The 24,451-nt window shown below is 39.3% G+C and overlaps 1 protein-coding gene across 1 annotated transcript in view; it reads right to left on the minus strand.

Annotated features, from left to right (window-relative positions):
- Positions 1 to 24,451, minus strand: part of CCDC178 (coiled-coil domain containing 178) — a 127,007-nt gene that overhangs the window by 38,543 nt on the left and 64,013 nt on the right. Inside the window, exon 17 of the mRNA XM_064170542.1 lies at positions 10,598 to 10,747. Coding sequence (XP_064026612.1) covers positions 10,598 to 10,747 — 150 coding nt within the window. The remainder of the gene's footprint in view (positions 1 to 10,597; positions 10,748 to 24,451) is intronic.

Here is a 24,451-nt window from a genome sequence, read left to right on the forward strand (position 1 = left end):
GTGAGTTTCAAAGCCTTTGTTTAGGGTGTGGATATGACTGCAAGTAAAGCAGGTTTGCCAAGTTAATGCTCTGCCATATCAGCTCTGCAAGCTGGTACCCAGTGCAGGCAGCATGCCAGCACAAGTCGTCAGGCTGCACCTGTCATGGAACTGTGCTGGGAATGGCCCCATGAAGGGAGGCCATTGTCTACACCTAGCAGTAGACAGTAGATATTCAGCAGGTGATTTGTGGTGAAATTCTGCATCCTCTCTCAGTCTTTCTAACCTCAAATAGGTGCTGCCTCTTCCTCTAGCCCTCAGGGCTCCCAGCTATACCGTCAGTTTGCCTTAAGGGCTGGGGATTTCCTGCCCCCAAACATTTGCCACAACAGTGGCACACTGCCATTGTGTCTGATTTCAGCCAAGAGGTAGCAATAGGCTACAAATAACTGTGTTTATGTCAGCCTGGGTTTTGAATTTGAAGGTTGATACAGTATGTCTGGTTGATAGAAAGCTATATCCTTGCTGAAAAATGTCAAATAGGCACCAAAGGGAGATGCAAGAGTTTCACACCTCATTGAAGCAAAGGGTTGTTTACTAACCAGTTAAGTATATAAAGTAACTTCTAGGTAAAGAAATCTTTGTAAAGCTTTAAATAAAGCTTCCCATATTCTCCTGGGTTATATGTTCTGCTGGTTCCAAGAAAGAGATTAAATCCATCTAGACCTCTGAGAAGTTTTGAATGATGAGAACAACTCCAGCATGTAAGGCAGTATGCTAAGAGGCAGAAACACCCATATCTAACATCTTTACAACCACCTTATTCAAAGAGAAGCAGGAACCTAATTGAAGATGAGAACAGGTACATGTTTGCAAAGTAAACAGAAAAAGTAGACTTTTCTTTCATCTTAAGTTCCTATTTCTTCTATTTGTGTCTTCAGTTTTTTCTGTTCTGGATGAGTGCTCATACTTACAGACTCAACCTAAGCACAGACAAGAAAAACTTAGTGCACAAAAGCACTCTTCATTAAATGGAGACTTGCACTACAAACTAGAACTCTGGGACACCTTAACAAGTGTTCCAGCATCCCACCACAGCCTCGCTGCTTCCCCAGAGTAAGCAAAAAGCATCCATCTGTACTACACAGACTAGATAGGAGCACAGGAACACCAGAAGCAGCAGCAGTGGGTTGTGGTGACTGCTGGCAGCCATGGAAGCTCCCTGACATGCAGTAATGCAATGGAGTCAAAACTTGAACCTTGAAATCATGGAGGGGCAGCACTCCAGTATCCAGGGGTAAGGGTCCTGAAGAAGTGGAAGACTCAAATTCACATTGTCTCATTTAAAGCAGAGATTTGAAAGCTGCCATACCTTTCAGTAGCATGCCCACATCTCAGACCTACAGTATCCTGAGGTTGCTTTCCTCTCAGGAAACTACTTCTTTTGATATAGTTTGATCAAAGTTTCTTTAAGAACAAATTTTTACTGTTAGATTAACACCTTAATGATTATTTCATCCTTTTTGTCTCCTTCAAAACTAATTATTCACAGTGTGTAACAATACAGTGAGAAACTGAGACAGACTTAACCAAGGATAATTCATAACCTGGTCATTCAGGCAGAGGTCTCAGGAAATGAGGGAATTTTCTTGTCATATTAGCAAGATACTCAAATCTGGGAGGACACAGAGCATCTGAATTATTGCCATTTAAGTGGGGAAGTACTGCCTTTCCCCTTGCTGAAATCTCAAATGATCTAGCTAAGTCTACCTACTGGTTTCCAAACATCTTTTGTTTTTAATCAAAACAAACCCATGGATACATTTCAGAAATAGACTTTAGGTCTTTTTCCACCCACAGTATTTTTCCCCCCTATATTCTGAAGTCAGGAAGTTTCAGATTTAGATTGGCCTGGAACAAATTGGAAGAATTCTTCAGTGTTTGTTTCTAATTCAAAACTGTCTTGCTCAGCTCTGCTATACCCAGTGACAGTACAGCCAGATAATAAACTAATACCCAAATCTTTCCCAGCATAATCTTTTCCTTCAGCCTCCCCTACAGTTTACTTACTTGTAAATAATTGCAGTTAATGTAATGTACCAGTGCAGATGACTCACTAATGCTGCAGTCCAGACACTTAAATCTCAGAGACACCATCATTAGATACTACTCTTAGAGTTCTCATGGGAGCAGGAAAAAAGTTTGTAGCATGGTAAATAATTGCTAGTGGTAAGGCTTGCTAAAATGGAAGGGGAATTTGACTCACTGTCACTAGAAGACAGTGGAGGAATCAGAACAGCTTGATAGGTCCCCTCATCCCCCACCAGACATTGTTTACTTGACAGGACTCAATATCAGCAATATTGATTCCTGGAAAACTGCAATTTTTCTGCTGTGAATCTATCACACAGTATTTGAATCTATCACATCAGTGCTCAGAGGTCCCTCTTCAAAGGCTTGAACTGGTTCTGCACTGACAACAGCAGAACATCAAGCTGCTCTTTACATCATTTTCCTATCACTTCAGAATTAGTTTTTTTTGATGCCTTTCAGGCCACTTTGTTCTCTAGAGCTGTGATCTCCTATCTCATTAGCCCACCACATTTTAAACTAACATTTAAAAGATCTTAGTGGTTAATCCTGAGTGATAAAAGAGAAGTCAGCAAATGGTTGACTAGGAGACTAGAGCACAGTGCACTTGTTTCCTGAGGTCAGGGATTTCCATCAGAAAGCTGAGGAGGCACATATGACTGAATAAAACCCAACTTTTTTGCCATCTATTCCCTCCAGACCACTCCATATGCTCTTACTGTGTGCCACTCAGTTCATTGGTGCAATGTTCTCTAAGAGTTGCTACATAGCCTCCTTGGGGAAGGGAAACTCCCTTGGTTCTGCCATTCTTCCTAGGGAGAATGATTTGCTTGAATCTCAGTATTAACAATTTTAATTAATTACTTATGATAATTAATTAACAATCAAGACTGCTGGGACAGCAGACTGCATAGATGCTCTTAGTATGTTCCCTTAGTGCCACGGATGCAGTGATGGGCTGTTAAATATCTAACAGAGGTAAGATGCTGCCCATTGACATCACTGCTATTCATGCAGCCTGTGGCAGCCTTTCATTCTTATGGCCAGATATTCTTCACCATGAGGGTGAGGAGACTCCAGAATGGGTTGTCCAGGACAGAGGTGGATGTCCCATCCCTGGAGGTGTTTAAGGCCAGGCTGGATGACGTGCTGGACAGCCTGATCTAGTGTGAGGTGTTCCCGCCCATGGCAGGGGAGTGGGACTAGATTATCCTTGTGGTCTCTTCCAACCCTGACTGGTTCTATATGAAGCTGAACACCTCTTAAAGAACAATAGTGAAAATGTTATCTCCAAACCAGGCCATGATTGTCTTCAGACTAGTAAGTCTTGGCTGGGAGTCTAATGTAGAAGTTCTGCTGACCCCGCTCTTCTCCAACAAGTGAGAACTTCATTATTTCACATCTCAGTTACTCCCTGTTGAGACAGGGCTTTTTCATAAGATCTTAACCCTTCTTGTTCTAGTGTTAATGAGACCTTCAACCTAACCTGTATTATGCTGTTTTCTGGGTCATTGTGAAAATGACCACTTAAGAAAGCCAATGTGCCTCAGTTACTTTCCACACTGTTTCAAAGGATGAAGTGATTCTGCCCAAGATTTCCTAAGACTTTAACATAAGAACTCCTGGTAAGGCATTTGGGATGACTTACAGTGTAGATGTGCTTTCTAAAAGATTCTAATAACTTCATGTGCTAAAAGGGAAAGGAAAAGTATGAACTTTATGATTTAGATTTTTTAGTTGGGTTTCTGCTGCAAGTATTTTTGGTCAGTTATACAATGCTAAGGCAAGCTATTTTGGCACCAAATATTTTTTATTAAGTATTTGCAAGACTAAGCTGTAACACTCTGACCTTAATGATGCTCTTAATGCAAGTTTGAAGCAAATGTGAATGAACATGAATTTATGTAGCCAATAAGAAAAACTTCAAACTATTAATCCATGTGGCTAAAAATGAAGATGTAAAGAAGATAAAATAAGACGTGGATATTTTCTGTACTTCTCCTCAGGAAGCTGTTTACTCATCTGCAAGCTGACTATATGTGTGAATAAGAGAAACCTCAAAAAGAAAAGGAGTACAGAAGAGAGTGAGCAGAATTTAATAATGAAAGTCTGCTTGTTGAGTCTGCCTTTTTGTGACCAGATAAGTTTGCACTTCAGAGGTGATTCTAGTATCTCTGTAACATCTCACAGAACAAAGCAGGATTATATTAGGGGCAACTCAGGACACGTATAGAGATGCCCCAGTACAAAGATCTGAGGATCAAGGTTAGGTTTACCTTTTAAGGTTAGTGTGTTGCACAAATTTCCCAAAGCAATGTGTCCTAGTTAAGCAGCACTTTTGTGGGTACACAAGACATTTGCACTCACAACCTGACAGGATTCATAGCAGGTCTTTCCATTAATTTGTACATATGGGCATACTAATGTTAATTCACATGTTGAAGGAACTGTCTGGTAGCTGTGCTAACAGTGTCCTCTTTCCACTCTGGTTAGTATCAGAGAGCTGCTACCTCATTTTCTTTTCTTATTCTCTTTGTCCTGTACTGAGTAGAGTCTGGAAGAAGCACGCAGGGGTGGGGGGGGTGGAGAGGGGAAACAACAATCACCCAACACAATGATTCTTTTAAAATGAAGGTTGGTTCTTTTAAAATGAAGGTAGAATCTACTGAGAAACAACAACAACAAAAATCAGTGCATGCTTTGAGGTAAAAAGTTTCTGGTGAAAGAACTGAGCTCACACAAGCTTCTCTGATCTTTTGTCTCTAGAGTTACTGATATGCAGCAATTCACCACATGAAAAAAAAAATCCCTCTACTGATTATTTGGTTTTACAAAGGATATTTTTTGTTTGTTGTCTGACTGGCCTTAACTCAAAAGATGACATCAAAACCTTCTCATCGATTCCTGTCAAGCACTGCAGCAACATTTGCTCTGCAGTCAAACCTGCTGGTTTTGTGAAACCAAGTTCTGTGCTTAATGGCATCACCACCCACAACCCCTCCACTTAAAGAGTGTGTACCGTAAGAAACCTGAGCCATTAAAACAAGTCGAAACACTCTGATTTATCTTATTTGCCTTAATATCACAGGTGGCATGAAGATAGAAAACAGAACAACTATTCTTAAAACATCTATGACTACACAGGGATAAAAGCAGTTTGCCCTCATCTTTTCTCACCAGGCAGTAGAGAACAGCCAGCTTTAAAAAGAAATGGAACACCACAGTTCTGTAGTTCTTTTAGAAACAACCCAAGAGATTTCACTTTCTGTAGTGAGACCACTTCTTCTGTGAGATCAGGATCCAACACTGAAGTCCTACAGACTCTGCTGTACGCCTGCAGAACTCCTCTGTGCAACAAAACTCTCACCAGACTAGCCACTGATCTGGCTGATGCATGTGGAATGGAGACTGAGTGTTCTACAGATTACCTCAGTAACTTTCTTTTGCTATCAAAATAATAATTTGATTTAGCTGCTTGTTGTATTAATTTGCTGATTGAGTCATTTGAACTGATTGAGTTATTGATTCCAATTTAATTACAACATTAACTCAATGTTTACATTGTTTAAATAGAATTAGCTCAAAGAAAGTTTAGTAAATCTGCATAATAAAAAGCTTATTGGAGATATTTCTTTATCCTCATGTTTTCATAAGAAAACAGCTCTTCTATCAACTTACAGTGTCAAAAGTTCAAAGGCAGAAAAAATCTCAGTTAAAAATACTGTAAATGACACTTTTTGCTTACCAGGTACTTAGTTTTGTTACACTGCCAAAACCCTCATTTTGGCTCCATTACCCTTTTCTATTCTTAAGCAAAAGAGCTCTGAAAGCTGGGTAAACATTTAACTTGGAAACACTAACACTCTGAAATACTTCTCTCTGGTAATGTTTATTTCTTTCACTCTGAATCATTGACAGTTTTATTTCTCATTTAAGTTTTGTTAGGAAGTGGGAAGCATTTTCTGGCATAATCTTGTCCATACTTTTACTATTAGACTTGTGGAGAGTTGGAGCAATCCAGCATCTCCAGATAAGTGAAATGACTGGCCAAACCCACAGTTTAAAGACAGTAGCTATTTTTGGTTTACAGGAGAACAGTATTTTTTCAGTTAGGTCAGTGAAGGGGAACAACAAACTCAGAAGGAACTAATTGGCTAAACTGACATGTGCCCATTGTCAGATTTACTTTGCATTCTACTTGTTTTTTCCTAAACAGGATGGGGACTATTTTAAAACCACTTATACACCAGACAAGCAGAATCAGAATTAATCAGGTTGGAAAAGATCTTCAAGACCGACTCCAACCCATCACCTAAAACCTTCTAATTAACTAAACCATGTCAAAGAGTAAGTCATCTAGCCTCCTTTTAAACACCTCCAGGGATGGTGACTCCACCACCTCTCAGGGCATCCCATTCCAATGTCAGTAACTCTTTCTATCTAGAACTTCTTCCCAACATTCAGCTTAAACCCACTCTGGTGCAGTTTGAGAATGTGTCCCCTTGTTCTGTCACTGGGTGCCTGACAGAAGAGCCCAACCCCACCTGGCTACAGCCTCCCTTCAGGTAGTTGTAGACAGCAATGAGATCTGCCCTGAGCCTCCCCTTCTGCAGGCTAAACAACCCCAGCTCACTCAGCCTCTCCTCAAAGGGCTGTGCTCCAGCCCCCTCACCAGCCTTGTATATCCAAGAGGGTTCAGAGAGAGACACATGCACGACAAAGACATGAAAATACCTTATCTAGAAAAGCATAAAAGAACTTCACTTGATGTGTATGACTTTTTGTCTCAAGCATGCTACAGCAGTCTTTTGATTCTAATATGAAGTTATAGTAAGGATCATTGCACTAATGCATGAGGATTTGTGATAATGTTGCAGAAATTTTACTGTCAAAACTGAACTGCAGTGTAATGACTTTTGTTATCATGGTTTCTAATAACTATTCAGTATGAATTGACCCTACATATGCTTTACTGCAAGAATTTGTCAGTTTTCCAGAAGTAAAAATAAAAATCAATAGGCTCCTTCACCTCAAACTCTTACTATAATGTGGCCACCTGAAGATAGCAGACCCTGAATATCAGAGTAAATATTTGAATGACATTTAAAGAGCATTATAACTATTTTTAAATACAGTTACGTGAAGAAAAACAATTATCAGAGTTTTGTATGACTATGCCACTTGCACTGTTGAAGACAGACTGAAGTAAAGAGATTTTTGATTTAAAATGCCATCTTGTACCTCTACATTTGGGAATCCACACTAATTTCAGTATGAGATCAAAACCCAACATCTACAGTACAACCATTAGCACATTTGAAATACCAAATTTTGCTCATGGAATGGATATTCTCAGATTGTTCAGTGCAAAAAGAAAGATAAAGCAAATAATTAGATTTAGTTTTAAGGCATAATCATATTCCTGGTGCTCATATGCTAATCCTCTGAGATATGCAGAAGAAAATGCTACTATATATTGGCAGGGGAGAAAATGTATTAAGCAAAGACTCAAAGTCTACTACATAAAGACCAATTTACACATCTTTTACACACAAGATTTCGCCACACCAAAACACACAGATAAAAACTAATAATTTATCTGTATTATAATAAAAATCTAACTGTTCCCAGAAGCAAATGTTTAGGGAAAATATCAGGTACAAAACAGAATGTATTCAAAGATAGTGCCAAGATCCAGCACAGATTATTCCAGTGTCATCTAGAAAAGATGGAGACATGAGATTCATGTTAGAATGAAGCCACCACACCCAATGTGACAGACATGCTACTGACCAGTGAAAAATACAGATAAAGGAAAACAAAAAATGGGCTCAGAGTCTCTACTCAGCAGTCCCTTCTGCTCAATAAGTTCATCTGCCGCCTGCAAAGAAGCTTACAAAGTCATGCCAAAACACTTCATGTTTCCAAAGCATTACTTCCCTCATCAGGAGAGAACAACCCCACCTGGCTACAACCTCCTGTCAGGTAGCTATAGGCAACAATGAGGTCTGCCCTAAGCCTCCTCTTCTGCAGGCTGCACATCCCCAGCTCCCTCAGCCTCTCCTCATAGGGCCCCTCACCAGCTTTGTCGCCCTCCTGTGGACACATTCCAGTACCTCAACATCTCTCTTGACTTGAGGAGCCCAGAACTGGACACAGCACTCAAGGTGTGGCCTGACCAGTGCTAAATACAGGGGCAGAATAACCTCCCTTGTCCTTCTGGCCACACTGTTCCTCATCCAGGGCAGGATGCCATTGGCTCTCCTGCCCACCTGGGCACACTGCTGGCTCATCTTCAGCTACTATCGACCAGCACCATCAGGTCCCTTTCTTCCTGGCTGCTCTGCAGCCATGCTGTCCCCAGCCTGTAGCACTGCTTGGAGTCGTTGTATGTATCTGTGTATATATACATGCAAAATATAGCTTCATCTTTGACATCCTTCTGGCTAAGCTAGTCTGGTGAAACTGAGGCGGGGGGCAGAAAACTCCCAAACCACCACACATAGCCATCACCATTTTCTACCACAAGCTAAGAGTATGCATTGTAATGCTGATTATAAACTCCTATAGAATAGCAACATACTCATAACCCTTTTCTTCATAAAGAAGATTTTAAAAAGCCAAACAAATGATTATAGAGCACTGCTGCTGAAACTAGATCTTGCTAGTACTGCACTGCTACGTTGTGATGTTTTACTATGTTTATTTTATTGTATTCAAATTGAGAGGGAAGAAAGCAATAGTACATGACAAGTCATTTGCAATTTTCCTGGATTCCAGACTGCATCACTAAGATGCATGATAATACCACCCTTACTGTGTCCAGAAGAGGTGAAGTGTTGAGTGGGAAATCTCACAAATACTGCCAAGAACCATAAAACTCTGAGAATGCTAAAGATAGATATTCTTACATCCAAAGAAACAACAAGTCCAGATGATAACCTATCACAAAAACATTTTTACTGTAAAGAAACCTGAAGAGAGTATGCCCTACCTACGCATAGAAAAAAATACTCCACATTCCTTATGTATCCCAGTCCTTTGAAGAAAAACATTTCACTGCTCATAACATTGCCACAGCTCTCATAATAATACCACTTCATTGACACTCAATGAAGAAAGGTAGGCAGAAATTTCTTCTAGTTTGTTTTAAACCTCTAACTTGTTCTCCAGAGATGATTGTTCCTAAGAATATATGACTTAAACCGATTTTCCTCTTAACTATTGAAGAGCTATATAGTTAGCAAGAATATTTTGAAAAAGTTTGTCAGGAGCAAACTGAAAACACTGAGTTTTAAAATTGGAGATTAAGTGAGGGGGTATATGAGGAAATGAGCAACAGGTGAAGACAGAGAGATGAGACAAAATGTATTGATGAAGAACCAGCAAATAGAATCATAGAATCAACCAGGTTGGAAGAGACCTCCAAGATCATCCAGTCCAACCTAGCACCCAGCCCAAACCAATCAATTAGACCATGGCACTAAGTGCTTCATCCAAGCTTTGCTTCAACACCTCCAGGGACGGCGACTCCACCACCTCTCTGGGCAGCCCATTCCAATGCCAATCACTCTCTCTGTCAAGAAATACTCTGAATTTCACAGCCAATTTATTTGAAGAATTTTACACTGCACTTGTAGAAAATGGACTATACCAACAAAAATACCAGAACCTATTTCATGCAGGAACAGGAGCTTATAAGGATTCTTACCTGAAACTGTTCATATGAACTTAAGGTCTGTGAATGTAACAACTTAAATGCAGCTTATTTTTCAGCATCATAGACATGAAAGGCAAACAGGCAATAACCTGACTAAAATATCTGAATAATATTTTTAATGGACTGCAGTTGTCACTGAGAGACTTGGATTTTGAGAGCAATACTTAAAGCCAAAGAAAAAGAACTAGAAAACACTCTTTCTTCCTGTGAATTGACATTACAGTTCCTTAAGTGTTACAGTAGCATTTGGCTCAGGTTCCATAGCACTGATAAATTAAAAGTAATCCCAAGCTCTCTTTTTAAATGTAACTAATTAGTCAATAAAACATGACACCTGGCCACTAGACCTCCGTCATGGAGGTTCATAAAACTAGAATTAACCTTTTTTCATTTTCATTGGAGTGTTTTCTAAATTAAAGGCTTATAGAGTGTGACTGTAGATGTCATAAAACTCACAATTACAGACAAAAGTGGTTTATGGAGAAGTTTCAGGTAATGATAAGGTACATTTTAATTACTGCATAATACACTGACATGCAAAAATAAATACATTTCAGGTGCAAAAGTGGAATAAAGGAATAATGAATTTTTAACACCTCAGGTGAACTGCTCTGTAATGATAAACGAAAACACAGAAAGCAAAGGAAAAAATGGAAATGCAACAATTGGGAAATAGCCAAGAAGAAAAGAAAAATTCAGGTGACAGGTATCACTAGCAAGCATTCTGTTGTTTTTAAGTAGATGCATTGATCAAATGAATTTCAGAGATTATATAAAGGAACTGAATGAATGATATCAGCACTTTACCTGTTGATGATCCCTAAAGGCAGCTTCCGCCCGGATTCTGTTGTCATAGTGTTCTAGGAGCTCTTCTTTACTGTTTAAGTAGTAGCTCTGAAAGATTTTATATTCTTGAGATAACCACATGTTTTCTTGAATTGCTTCATCCAGAGCAGCCTAGAAGAAGTCATTAATAACACTTACTGCAAAATACCTTTCTAAAATGTAAAATCATATGTCAATTCTGCACTTGCCCTGACTCATTCACTTGTCAATATATGCAAAAGGGACAAGAAGATTATGGTCTGAAACAAATGGAAAAGCTGCAAAATAAGGTGCAGTGGATAGGATTTTGCTGAATATATTTATAATAAATGCTATTAATCAATTACTTGTACAGACAATAACATTGTAAATAGTTTCAGTAGAAACTACTAAAAAAAACCCAACATTCCCTAGCAGACCAGCCAGAGCAGCAAGAGCAAATGTCACCATCACAGAGCTGCTGGTGCAGCAGGAGCTGGGCAGCTTTCTGGTCTGACCAGTCTTCAATAGAGAGAAATATTATCCTCCTAACATCCAACCTATACCTCCCCCAGGTAGAGTTGTGCCAGGCAAGGTCTAAGCTGGACATTAGGACGAATTTCTTCCCAGAGAGAGTGATTGCCATTGGAATGGGCTGCCCAGGGAGATGGTGGAGTCACCATCCCTCGAGGTGTTCAAGAAAAGACTGGATGAGGCACTTGGTGCTATGGTCTGGTTGATTGCATAGGGCTGGGTGATCAGTTGGACTGGATGACCTTGGAGGTCTCTTCCAACCTGGCTGATTCTATCATTCTATGATTACCACAGGAGATGGTGAGCAACAATCCGTCCCAATAGTTGCCTTACCAAAATCCAAAGAAAAGCACTGAAAATAGTTTTAAAAGAAAAATAGATAAATGGAATAACAGATATATCTCTGCTGCTATTCTCCCTTTCAACAAATACTGTTTAAGTCAAAACAAGCATGTCTGAGACAGAAGAAAATACACTGTGATCGTACAGCAATTGCCATAAATTTTTCCCAGGTTCATGCCACCATTTATATGTGAATCCTCAGTCAGACTCCACTGCTGCTAATCAAGCTCTCTGTGGAAAACCAATGTAAGTACACATTGGGAATATTTATCTCCTAACAAAATTTTTTGTGATATGTTACATTTAGGAGGGACTAAAGGACTTGGGAAAAATCCACACCTTTATTTAGTATATCCTGTCTCTCTCTAAAAAAAAAGAAGAGAAGTCTTGTGAATTAGTGGAGTAATAAAGTCTAAGTTCCTCTGAGGTCACAGTGCATAATGGTGAAGAACCCATATGTTTTCTGAATCTGTTCTCAAGTGGATAATTTAGTGCCTCACCTTTAAAAGACAAAACTATCCAAGGGAAATAGCAGCATGCCTGACCAGGTTCCTAGTCATCCCTTGAAGCTACTTAAATTTTGGGACTTCCCAAGACAGTTAACATATTAACAATGATTTTACCCTTTTCCTGTGCAACGTCTTAATCAAGATATATCCACTCCTGAATCTATATGTAATTCCTGAAAACTTTGGCTAGAAGCTGGCTTTGGTTATGTAACTTAAAGTTCTTCCTGCACAGAACTATCATTCTGCACATCACCAAAATATGAAAATGCTATGCACCTTTCAAAAAATCTCAAAGTAATAAAAAGAAATGTAGGATTTAGAGAAAACCAACTTCATTAATCTTTGGGTAGAGGTAACACCTGGCTTGGAGACTGATACTTAACAAACATACAGGGCTTGATGCCAGGATGTCAATGCCTACAAAGAAGTCATGCTTTCAGCATCACAGCTCTCCCACATATGTAAAGAATATGGGAAAATGAAGCTCAGTATATTCATTTTCACCAGTACATATAGCTGGCTACAAGGTGAATGAAGTCCCACCATTTTGTGTAACTTCAAGTGGTCCAGACATTTGGAAGCGTAGCAACAACAACCCAAAGAAAAGACAGTAGCCTTCTCCAGATTTCAGAAGATTCAGTAACTATGTCTGTATGACCACTTACACATGAGTTGCCCAGACCCCAAAATTGCTTCATCACATCGTTTATGTCAGCTGAGACAAATAAAATGAAGCAGTTATTTTTCTCTAATCCTCTGAAAGCTCCTCTGAAAGATGAGCTGAGGTTAAGAAACACCATACATCCTCTAAAGTACATTGATGTTTCAAAAGAGGGTTTCTTTCCCCCAGACTGCAGGCAAGAAGAAAAGTCTGTAAGAGCTTTCTGTCTTTATAAAGAGAGAGGAATGGTCAAACCGTGACCAAACTCGGCATGCAAGACTACACAATGCACTTCTTTCTCCTCTTCTAGAAAAAGAGGAATATGAATCCCAAAACTGGTTGTAAGGTATTCAGGTAGACAATCCTGATGTTTGTTTTATCTCTGGCACCTGAACTTCTGAATTTGTAGACCCACGAACTGCCAAAAAGCACCATGATTCATGTGCTTGTCCTTCTCTTCCTTAGTGGAACTTGAAATCAGACACTTCTGCTGTATCCGTCCTTGCCTACAAGTAACTTTGACTGCTTCAAACATTCCAGAAATGGCATCCAAAATATAGGAAGAAATTTTCTTCTTTTTAACATTCATATGAAGTTATTTTCTTCAATGGGAAAAAAAGTCTAAGTCAGGAGAATTTCTTGAAGGCTCTTATCTGAAATGAAGCTTGTGTTGTAAAGAAATCAAGTGCAACTAGCAAAGGCCATATGAAAAGCACATGAAAGATATTTCTTTGTGTTATGTGCAGTTAAGGTACACGGATTCTCATGAATATGAACATCTTAGATTTAAAAGGGACACAAAAGTTCTAGTGGGGAAATACCCACTGAGGTTTATTAAATATGAAAATATTTAGCCTCAAGAGATCAGAAAGCTGGGTCATTATTCTGGGAAGTATTTCAACAGGTTTGCTGTGTTGCTAGGCTCTACCTGGATAATTGGTACTAGAGGTGCAATACCACCTAGAAGAAATTTCCACCTGATCCAGCACATCAGCTTTTTTCTCTTTATGTTCTCACCTAGCACAGCATCTTAAGTGTCCCCTTTCATTAAACACCCACAAGTTCTCGAGTCTGCTGAAGGTATTTGAATGTGCAGATCCTGTCTACTATAATACAAATTCAGATAACACATGGAAGAAAGAAAAAAAGAGACACCAAAGGCCCTCCTGAAAATTATCAACAAGTTGTTAGCACAATGGCTGCTGAACCAGACTATAAGAAAGCAGATGCAGAACTACCCAACTCAATGCTGAATTACCAAGTCAGCACCTCAGGCCATACAGAATTTACTGTAATGACTAAAATGCAAAGATCACCACAAACCTAACTGTGGCTGTTACAGACAAGCAAGGAATCCTCAGCATCCACAGCAGAGGGGAAATGTGTTTGATGTTATTCTTCCATCTTTCTAAGTGTGCTAATACCAACCACTCTGTGTTGTAAGCCATCCAAGAATTACTTTATGGTTCCATGTTCATGTGACCAAAGTTTTGCAAGAATTGTTGAGCCAAATCTTAGGATCAGTGACTTTGTCCATATAATGATATAGCTATAAACATGATAGAAATCCCTATGGTTTACAGAGTCAATCATCATTTCCAACAGGCACTCTGACAGCAGTGTTCTATTTGAAAGTTAAGAACAATTGATTCTGACAATCAGGTGCATCAGCACAATAAACTAATTATTAAAGGATCTATATTAATTGGTTATACTACTTAAACTTGATGTTCTGAGGAATAAAATTGGTTTCCCCAGGCAGCAAGGACTGCTTCTTTTGTAGGCATAAAGAATCTTGTTCATAATGTGAATAGCAAAATAAAAAAAGCTCACCTTAAAATTACCGTGGTCATGGGAATCTGCCCCTCCCACCTCATAGTGCTTCCCCAGAGAAGTTTAGTAGTGTTTTGGGGGTTTCTTCTCCCGTAGTGTCTGCTACACATAAATGTCCCTTCCCAAGGCATGAAGAGCATGGTGACACCAAGCACCACAATCATCGCAAGCTGACAAGTCCCTCAGCTACCAAAGTGTTACTGCAAAGCAAGCAGGCCTTGTTGGGGATTTTTCTCCCACCAACTGAGGCAACTAATCCTTATTACCAAACAACTTGAACTCTACAAGTCACAGAACCTACAACATAATTTGAATTGATGTAACATTGATCCTATCCCCTTTCTTGGGATATTCTGTTGACGCTGCCATCAACATTTGGTGGTTGGTAATTTAAGCACCAAGGATCACACAGCTACTCAGTAAGCCTCTACAACCCTTTTAAAGGTACACAGTGAAATAGCTGAGCTCTGCTTGAACAAGTCTAATATGAGACAGGGGATTTATGGTGTTATTATATAGTGATCTAACACAGACTTTGATGTCTTCTCCTGGATCCAGAGACAAGGGAAAACCAGACAAAAATGCTGAAACAATAAGCTGGAGCTACTGAAACTAACTCTTCATCTGATAGAAAAAACAGTTATGCTAGGGCTCAGCAGTGATTTGCTGGCAGCAAGTTGGATGCATCACTTAAGTCACAGCCCTTTTCTTCCTTGATATCACAAAAACCAACAGGTATCAAAGCACTGAACTGGAAGTACAAACATGACACCTCTGGGTAGCAGGGTTCACTGCCTCCACCAGTGGTGGCAGAAATACAGCCTCTGAAGACAGAAGAGCAAATTAGTGACTCCAAAGAAACGAAAAGTAAAAAGAAAGTATTAAAGCAAGCAGAACACAAGTGAAAGTTCAAAGACGAGAAGAAATTGAATAAATAACACTGCTGTTGCAGAAAACATGAATGACAACAGACTGTGGGGGGAGAAAAAAGGAAGATCAAACACGTCTTGTGTTTGATATTAAATGTGGAAAACAGTAAGCTCAAGAGATTTTATTACAAGTTAATTGGAAAAAAGTTTTATGATACACAGTGCCAGTAAAGCAGAGATTGATTAAAGAGGATCTCATCAGATCCACAGGTTCCGAATTCTTGTGGAGGAAAATATCAATAATTCACAGACCAGAAAAGATAAAAAGCAAATCCCTCCCGAGCTATGTAGTCAGTGGCCAAATATATTTTTCTATTTCTTGTTCCCACACAGAGATATCACAACAGATGCTTTTTTTTTGCAGGGGTTGGGGGGGGGGGGGGAACCAAACAATGTTTGAACATTCTGTTCTGTCTGAGAAAAATGTGGAAACAAGAAATAGAAAAATGCTTATTGAAATATTCTTACATAGTCTAAAACTTAAACAGTGCTTCTAGGTTCATTGCTGCAGACTTTGTGGCCAGCAGGAGTAGGGAGGTGATTGTTGCCTTGGATTTGGCTTCGGTGATTTGGCCGCACCTTGAGTGTTGTGTTCAGTTTTGAGCACCACAATACAAGAGAGATGTGGAGGTGCTGGAGCAGGTTCAGATGAGGGCAACAAAGCTGGGGAAGAGTCTGGAGAATAAACCTTAGGAGGAGCGACTGAGGGAGCTGGGGATGGTTAGTTTGAAGAGGAGGAGGCTCAGGGGAAACCTTGCTGCTATCTACAACTACCTGAAGGGACATTGTGGAGAGGCTGCTGCTGGTCTTTTCTCACAGGTAATTTGAGACAGAGCAAGGGGGAATGGCCTCAAGCTGAGACTAGGGAGGTTCAGATTGGACATTAGGAAAAAGTTTTTCATGGAGAGAGTGGTCAGGGACTGGAATGAGCTGCTCAGGGAGGTGGTGGAGTTACCAACCCTGGATGTATTAAAGAGTCCTTTGGATGGGGTGTTTAAGGATATGCTTTAAGGTGAATCTTTTAGATTAGGGTTCTAGGTTGGACTTGGTGATCCTGAAGGGCTTTTCCAACCTGGATGTTTCTGTGGCTTTTCCATGCAGACAGCTTTTAAGAAAAAGAAAAGCTACTCTTTTGGCATAAAGTCTGTCTATACACATAACAGAATGTAATTCAGTGTTGAAAGTCAGGTTCAAGTTCCTCTAAGCATACAAAAGATTAAAGTTACGTAGAATTACGAACTTCTCTATTCCTACATCCCCCACTATACCTTAAGTGTATATGTTTTGCTTGAAATGTAGAAGAGCACACAATTTCATTACTGGTCTATGTTTAACAGCCTAAAACTGCTTTGCAGAGACTTATTTTCTTATGGCATCATTAATTTTTCTTCTATAGTATCACAGTTTGATTATATATACACCTGCCATCAATATTTTTAGAGGATATCACAGTATCATTAGGGTTGGAAGAGACCTCACAGATCATCAAGTCCAACCTAGAACCTCACTTGCAGTGTTCTTCTGGAAAACTGTGTGAGAATGTCCATTTATTTCATTATGACCAGTTGTGGACTTAGAAAGGCTTTCCATTTCCTTGTGTTTAGGGATGGACAATTCTGCATCACTAGAGGAAAAGGCTAATTACTCACAGTAAGGTCATTAGACACACACTTCCGTTTTTTGTCATTACAAAGACTAATATTTTTTCATTAATGGCACTATGCAGAGTAGACAAAACAAATAAATAAACCTCCTTATTCAGGAGTTGTGCTAAACCAAATATTCAATTGCACAGCTGTAAAAATTAAAGTGAGAAAGGTATCAAAAAAGTAAGCAGTAATCATCAATACAATACTTATCACCTACATGACTCCAGTCTACAGTGCTTCTGAGGTGACAAACAGAATTGGTTTTGTTCTTTTAAGAGACAGTTTCAAAAGTACTTTTTGTGCCAGCTCTATCACCTTTCTCAATAAAAACCTCAGAAGTATCCTACACCCTTAAATGCTAAGTTAAATTTTAAGCATAGAATATATTATGCCTATCATAGAAGACAATGTCAGAACCTAAGTTATTCACTTACAACAGGTCTGCATTTGAAGTGAAACTGATCACTAAGCTCAGCTCTCTCTCAATGCAATATTGTGGTTATCTGCACAATTATGTTTGCACCTCAAGTTCTTAGTTTACTTTATTCTCATTTCCTTGCCCTAGAGAAAGTCCTTGTCAGAAGTTCACTGTTTATGAAAGAGAGATTGGTAGTTTTCCTTTCAGTTGCTCTCCTTAGAATAAAATCTGTGATCTGTCTTTTGGTGCAAACCTTCACTCTCCAAAACCCACAACAGAAGTCTTTTGATAGCCCAAACATATCAGTAATAGGAATGATGCAACCCACAAATCAGATCAACCACACCGACAGCAAGATGTGTAAAGAGACAAGAAACAAGACACAAGACGGCTCAGAATCAAAAAAAAGAATCCAACAGATCTTGGGATAAATTGCTGTATATTGAAGGCTCGGCCTAACTTCAGTGGAAGAATTCTGAGGCTGCTATGGAGGGCTTAACTTCCAGAAACAAGCCGAAGATATGCAAATAGGACTCCCTCATAGTATGTGCACAAGCAGTGTAATGCTGAACAACTGTAGCAAGGATTTCCCTCTTTGGTAACATCAAACCTAAACACAGTCAAGCTTCAAGAGAACCAACCTTCCAAAATATTTGTCCATGTCCACAGCATTTTAAAAGAAACCAAAATTATTGACTAGAGAGGAAAAAAAAAAAGAGCCCAGAAGCCCCAAGAAACACTGAGATTCAGAAGGCAATAACAACTTCTGCTAGATGTTCCCCATTTAAATGAAGCCTCAAAGAAGCCAAACTTCAAATCATAACTGGTGTCATAAAATCTAGTGCAGTGCTCGTGTAAAATGGAAATACAATAATAGTTTATGCAAATGGAAACATTTTATGCAAACTATTACATGGGATTGTTAAAGAATTAATAGTGAGGTTTCTTTATCAAAAACTCATTCTAAAAACCTAATAAGGCTCAGAAAAGAAAGATACTTTGCCACAGAGTAGGAAGTTATGTCCACTGGAACTTCTCAAGTCAGAGTGTTTTACAGCAGTTCTTACAAAGAAAGAAGGACAACTATGGTAAACATTTTCACCTCAGTGTAGTTGTTTTTCCTCATGAGAATTTCACAGAATCCCACAAACCAATCCAGCATTTTCTGCACAAACCAGGAGATGTGGTTACTCGATGTATATGCTGAGCATGGAACTGTAACATGCATGCAGAGACACAGTCTATGCTTTCATCCACATACTCATTGGGCTACACAGCAGTTTACAAAATATTTAATATGATTTATTATATTATTGTTTCTCTAGAACATGAGTATTATTACTTTATATTTACTGTGTTTCATAGAAGCTATTTATACAATACAAAGCCCACACAAACTAATTGTCATTAGACTTTGGGATATATTTAGATGTAATAATGCTACAATGGTGTTTCCAAAGCAAGATGGTTTCTCTGATACCCAAGTCCCTGTGTTTGTGGAGTTGTTTTAGTTTTCAGTACTGCTCATTCATTTTGGAACCTCCTGTAGCTAGCTGGAGACTCCTGCTGAACATTGCCTAATGAAATGAAGTCTGTAAGTCTTTCATGGTAACACAAAAGGACCTACTTAGATGTTAACCCAGTCTAACTTGCTTATTCTTGTAGTTTCAATGTCATTAACGCAACTGAAATCACAGGCGAGGCCAAAATTAAGTTCCATGAATGCCAACCTAAAGTCACAAAGAGCATGTTCTACAAATAAACCCAGAACCAAAACCAGGATAAAAAGGGCAACTATCAGCAAGTAAAGCTTTCTGAAAACTACTTTCTAAATGTGTGCTCGCCCTTGTCTGTGTATGGATGTGCTGTCACTTATGACTAAAGATTTCTTCCTCAATATCACAAGAGCATGGTCAGCAAAGCACATTTTCACCTCTCCTACAGAACCCCAACAGAAAAAAAAAAGGAGATTGTTCAAGGATAGGAAAAGAAGGAGATAAGGATGAGAATAATTTATATGTGGATTAGAAAACCTGAAGAACTTCTATGATCAGCAAGTGGTACCTTTTTCTGTCTTTGAGTGATGTACGTATTCATAATGCAAATGCTCCAAGCAGTAAGTTCCCATATCCACAATCATCACAGGAGCAGTTGCTGAGTTCTTGAAGCAAATAGAATCACTCTATCACATGCTGCATTAGCTTTGAGTCTTCCTCAGTATTACTGCAGTGGTTGATAAGAATATAGATAAAACTTCAGGAGACATTAAGAATAGAGGCATTTTTTACCAAAACCACTGAGACAGCTTCAGCTCTGATGGGCACATTCCAGCAACGGCAAAGAGCTGCATTTGGGTGGTTTCACAAGACACCTTGAGATATTTCATATTTAATTTATGCATTCATGCAGAGAAGGCCATGTTCATAGCAGCAATTAATACAAACCATTCTGTACACCATCTCTAGTTTTCCTAGTACAACAGCAAAGTATTCCCTAGGTGGGGAACACCTAGTTTACTGGTCTGACATAGAAAAGTAGATAGAAATACTGATTGCAACTGAAGTGAAAGCCAGGAGCCAAGAAAAAGTGATAGGATGGCTACTTCCTATCTGGAAAAAAACCTCTGTGACGGATCACTCACAGGAGTCCCAAGTATTTCTCCCCTCACTCCTTATCAGGGAACCTTCACAGAGGGCTCTCCATCAGCAGCAGTTGGTTTTTGCTGACTTCAGAACTATTTCTTCTACAGGCAAGAGGAAAAATACTTTTCTGTCATGTTCTGTAGTATGATAATAAAAAAGAGAATAGCTTTTCATGCTGTACCTAAGTAATGACTGTTTTCATCTGTGGGTTCAAGCTCAAGATGGTCATCTTAGTCTCAGATGCTCCAGCTATCAAGACAGGAAGCTTTTCCTTTGTCCCTCATACGGGATAGCTTAAATAATCTCTCCTTCACAGTGGATCAGGACCAGACCACGATCTGCTTCTTTGGCCTCTTTACAAATCTGATAACCTTTACAAAGATGTGGACCCATCTGATAGCTCCTCCTGGATATCAAGTGCTTTCACTCTCTCTGAACAAAAGTCCATGCACCAGAACATTAAATTTGTCAGTACTACAGTGCAGATCATCTCTGGTTTTAATGGTGAATGATCAAAATCTCATTCCAACAAGTGAGAAGAGATAAACGCATGGTGAAAAAAAAACTGAGCTTTGACCACCTAACAACCAATGCCAGGCATTGAACATCTTTGGTACCAGAGCTGAAAAAGGATATGATACACTTCCTACAGTGTACCACTAAGGACTCCGTATTTGGTAGCCATGAGAGGTCAGGAGGCCAGGCAAGATAACATGTGAGAAAAAAATTAATCTTGGGTATGAAGTTAAAGGAATGTTGGGGCACAAAAATCTAAAAAAAAATTGCCTTTTTCATGACAGCTCAGTGTTTTTTTTTCATATTCAGAACAGCTTCTACTACCTTTAACACTAAAATCTGAAATACACTGTGTTTGGTGATACCCTTGACATGGTAACACATTATGGACTGCACAAACCAAAGCCAAAGAAAGGTGCTAAAAGAGGATAACCTAAAGTCTTGTCACTGTTGTTTGCAGACCATGGGTTAAGAGTGTGCTTATGTGGCCTGCCCAGTGCCTTCATCATAAACTGCACTGACAGAGATAGATACTGATATGGATCACAGTCACAAAGCTAGATCTATGCATTTAATCCCCATGGACTTTTAGGAGGCACACATGAACATGATATCTCCTCTGACCTGTGAACAAATCAAACTTGGCATGTTTTGCATTGCATCATTTCCTCCTTTTAAGAGGAAAAATCTCAGGTACCAGTAAACTGAGACCTGTGAATCCGTGCTCTGCATGATTTGGAGCTCAACATTAATGGTACAGAAAGCTGAATGAGCTAATTCAACAGAATACTGTCTTTCATGATTTTTTTAGTTTATATCTCATCACCATTGGCCACACATAATTATGCCAGTTACTAATTTAGTTAGCCTCTATAGGTGCCCATTACATAAATTGAAACAGGCTATACAAAACAGCTTTAATATAAACCTTTTCATTCTACACTGATAATAAAAAGAAATACAACGAGGACAATTAAGTCAACCTAATCTTTTCTAGCCCTCAGCCAAAAGTATAAAAAAATATCATGTCTTTTTCACAGAAGGCCTTATAGATACACAACTATTCCATCATTCCTGTGTTATACATCTCTTCACTTCTGGTATTTAACTAACCTTATTCACCCAGGGCATTAAAAAAAATATATGTAAACTGAAAAAATATCTTTTCTGAGCTTTGCAACTGCTAATCCCAAACTCATGTCACACTATCACATGATCACACGCCAGCTCTGTTCATTCCTTCACATCACATAGCAATAGGTATGCACAAGAATGGTGTTAGGGGTATTGTATTCCTGTAGGTGCCTTCTTATGGATGAGATCTAAATGGAAGGTCCTACCCAAATTGGTCATTAGCAGTCCCAGAGAACTCTTCTTAAGAGTAGGTGTGTTAACTTCAGTCTCCTGGCCAAATTCCAGCTCAGGTAATTACATTCAGCCTACCCAATTTCCCACTGCAATTACAAATACAGAGAGATCCTTAATTTCCAGTCCCAAGCCTCTGTGCAGTGTTGAACAGTTGCACTGTTTCACCCAGGGTGGCTGCACTTCAGGTGCAGATAAAGCAAACTGTGTATAACTTGTGACAGTGTGAGAAGCATTTTGGAATCATCTGAGATGGAAGTGCTCTATGGTTAACATCATTCTGATTGAAATAACTGCCTGCCACTGACCTAAATACCACTTGTAAAAATTCTGTAGCAGGAAGCCTTCTTGGTGCTCTGAACAAATCAGTAAATATTTAAGCAGCCTTAAAGGTAAGTACTAGGGTTTGAAACTGCATATATGCAAGACTAAGAAAAACAACAGACCTCTAGCAATCTTTAATGCACTTCACAAGCATTTGAGCCATCAGCAATATGGGATCACTGCTCCAGTGTAAGATTAATGGCACATCCAATCTGTCAAACTTCACTCTTACTATTAGCATCTCGACAAAGGCCTTACACATGCATAAATATACGGCTAAGTCAAAGCTGTCTATAAAGCAACAATAAGGCAGCTAGCAGATACCATTAGACAGGGATTGTTTCTAAAATGGACTGCTGGAACTCACATTAAAATCGTATCACATCTCTACATGGTAAATGGATACGTTTTTTCCTTCCCTCCAAGCCTCTTGCTTGGGTTTCATGTCTGAAGACTAACTAGACTAGCAATGAACTGAAAACTCTCTTGCCATAAAATTCAGGATGGTCTGACCTTGTAAGTCAGAGAATTGAGGAAAAGAAAGGGATAGAATAGCCAAGAGAACTGTTGAAGCATAGATATGAATAGCAGAAACAAACTGATCAAATGAAGTTCATTTCAGTCCAAAGGAACTACAGAGATGAGCAGCATGTAAACTAAGGCTTGGAACAGCTCTTACAGAACTAGAACATGGGTTTCTTTTCAGCAGTTCAGCGCAATATCCTGTGACTGGAGTAAAGTTATGTCCCATGCCACCTTACCATTTTAGTGCTGCCTCTCTTGCCACCCTTAGACAAAGGGGATGTATTATCCAAGGGCTTAAAGGGTTCCTTAAAGGGTAGGTGGAAGAAAATGGCAATCCCACACTGTTTAAGGAAATCAGTGAATAAATTACCAAAACTGTCCATTTGCCTGCCCCTTTTAATCTTACTGTCGTACTCAAACTATTGGGCATGTAACTGAATATCTCAACTGTACCTGAAGAAATAATGGAGCGTGTCTCTGCAGTAAAACAGAACGGCACTAAACTGATGAGTTTAACCCAGCAGAAAGAGCGGCTGTAAACATGACAAATGCCTGCTATTGATTTCAGGTTTAATTACTCTGTGCAGCACTGACAAAGCCCATCAGATGTTGTTGTGAAGTGTAAATGGAACAAACTACACTTCACTGCCCATAGGAAACTGATGGTGTCTGCAGTTTGCATTGTTTACTTTATCCTCCGTAAACTTCAGCCTTGATCAAATTAACAAGTGCTACTAACCTCCAACAAACTAGGATGCACTATGATTTTACAGCAACAGCCTTGGAACAATAGTTCTGCAGAATTTCACTGATAACAAATGGGCTAACACCAGCATAAAGACAGCCACCAAACCTTACTGTCCAGCACTGCATGTCCTCAAACCAGGCTGGGAAGCCTTGTTAAGCACACTCTTGCACTTCTTTCTGGTTTGGGGGAAAGGTTGGATTATTCCATATTCTGATCAAGCTTCCAGTTACAACATGGTGCCTAAGAAGCCTCTGTTTTCACTAATAACAGCAAAACAATAGAAATCAGGCCATGTCTAGCATGTTGCATTTACCAAAGTGTTGTCTGAAAAAAATCCCTTTTTCTTCAGACACACACAGCCCTATTCATTTACTCTTGAAGATGTTCAGTTCTTCCTCTGTCATCCTCCTCTTCCTTTTACCTTTACCTTGTGCTTACTTAACACTTTATCAACCAAATGCAACACACAAGGCCTTAAAAACGAATACACTTTGAACCAAGCTACCTCAACAACTACAAAAGTTCCTACACAAAAGAGTTTCTCAGCTCTGCTGCATTTGCTACTTTGCAAATGAATGCTGCTGTTCATCTTGTTCAAATGTCCTCTTTCTGGGATAGGATTCTACTGTTAGCATAACTATGAACAGTATTGTGAGGAACATAATTGTTTTTACTGTGTGCAATATACAAAGGGGCTTTGTTACAACTGATCAGGAAATAGAAAACTCAGGTTCTAGTCTGAGTTGCTCAGACACAGAGGAACAACATCACTTGAGACTTAGCCTGCTCAAAGCAACAATTTTGTCTCCTAATTTCTACTGTGCTCACAGCTCTAAGGGTTTGGCTATCGTTTTTCAAAGAG

Source organism: Pogoniulus pusillus, chromosome 34, assembly GCF_015220805.1.
Source record: "Pogoniulus pusillus isolate bPogPus1 chromosome 34, bPogPus1.pri, whole genome shotgun sequence".
In the NCBI taxonomy this organism is placed as follows: domain Eukaryota; kingdom Metazoa; phylum Chordata; class Aves; order Piciformes; family Lybiidae; genus Pogoniulus; species Pogoniulus pusillus.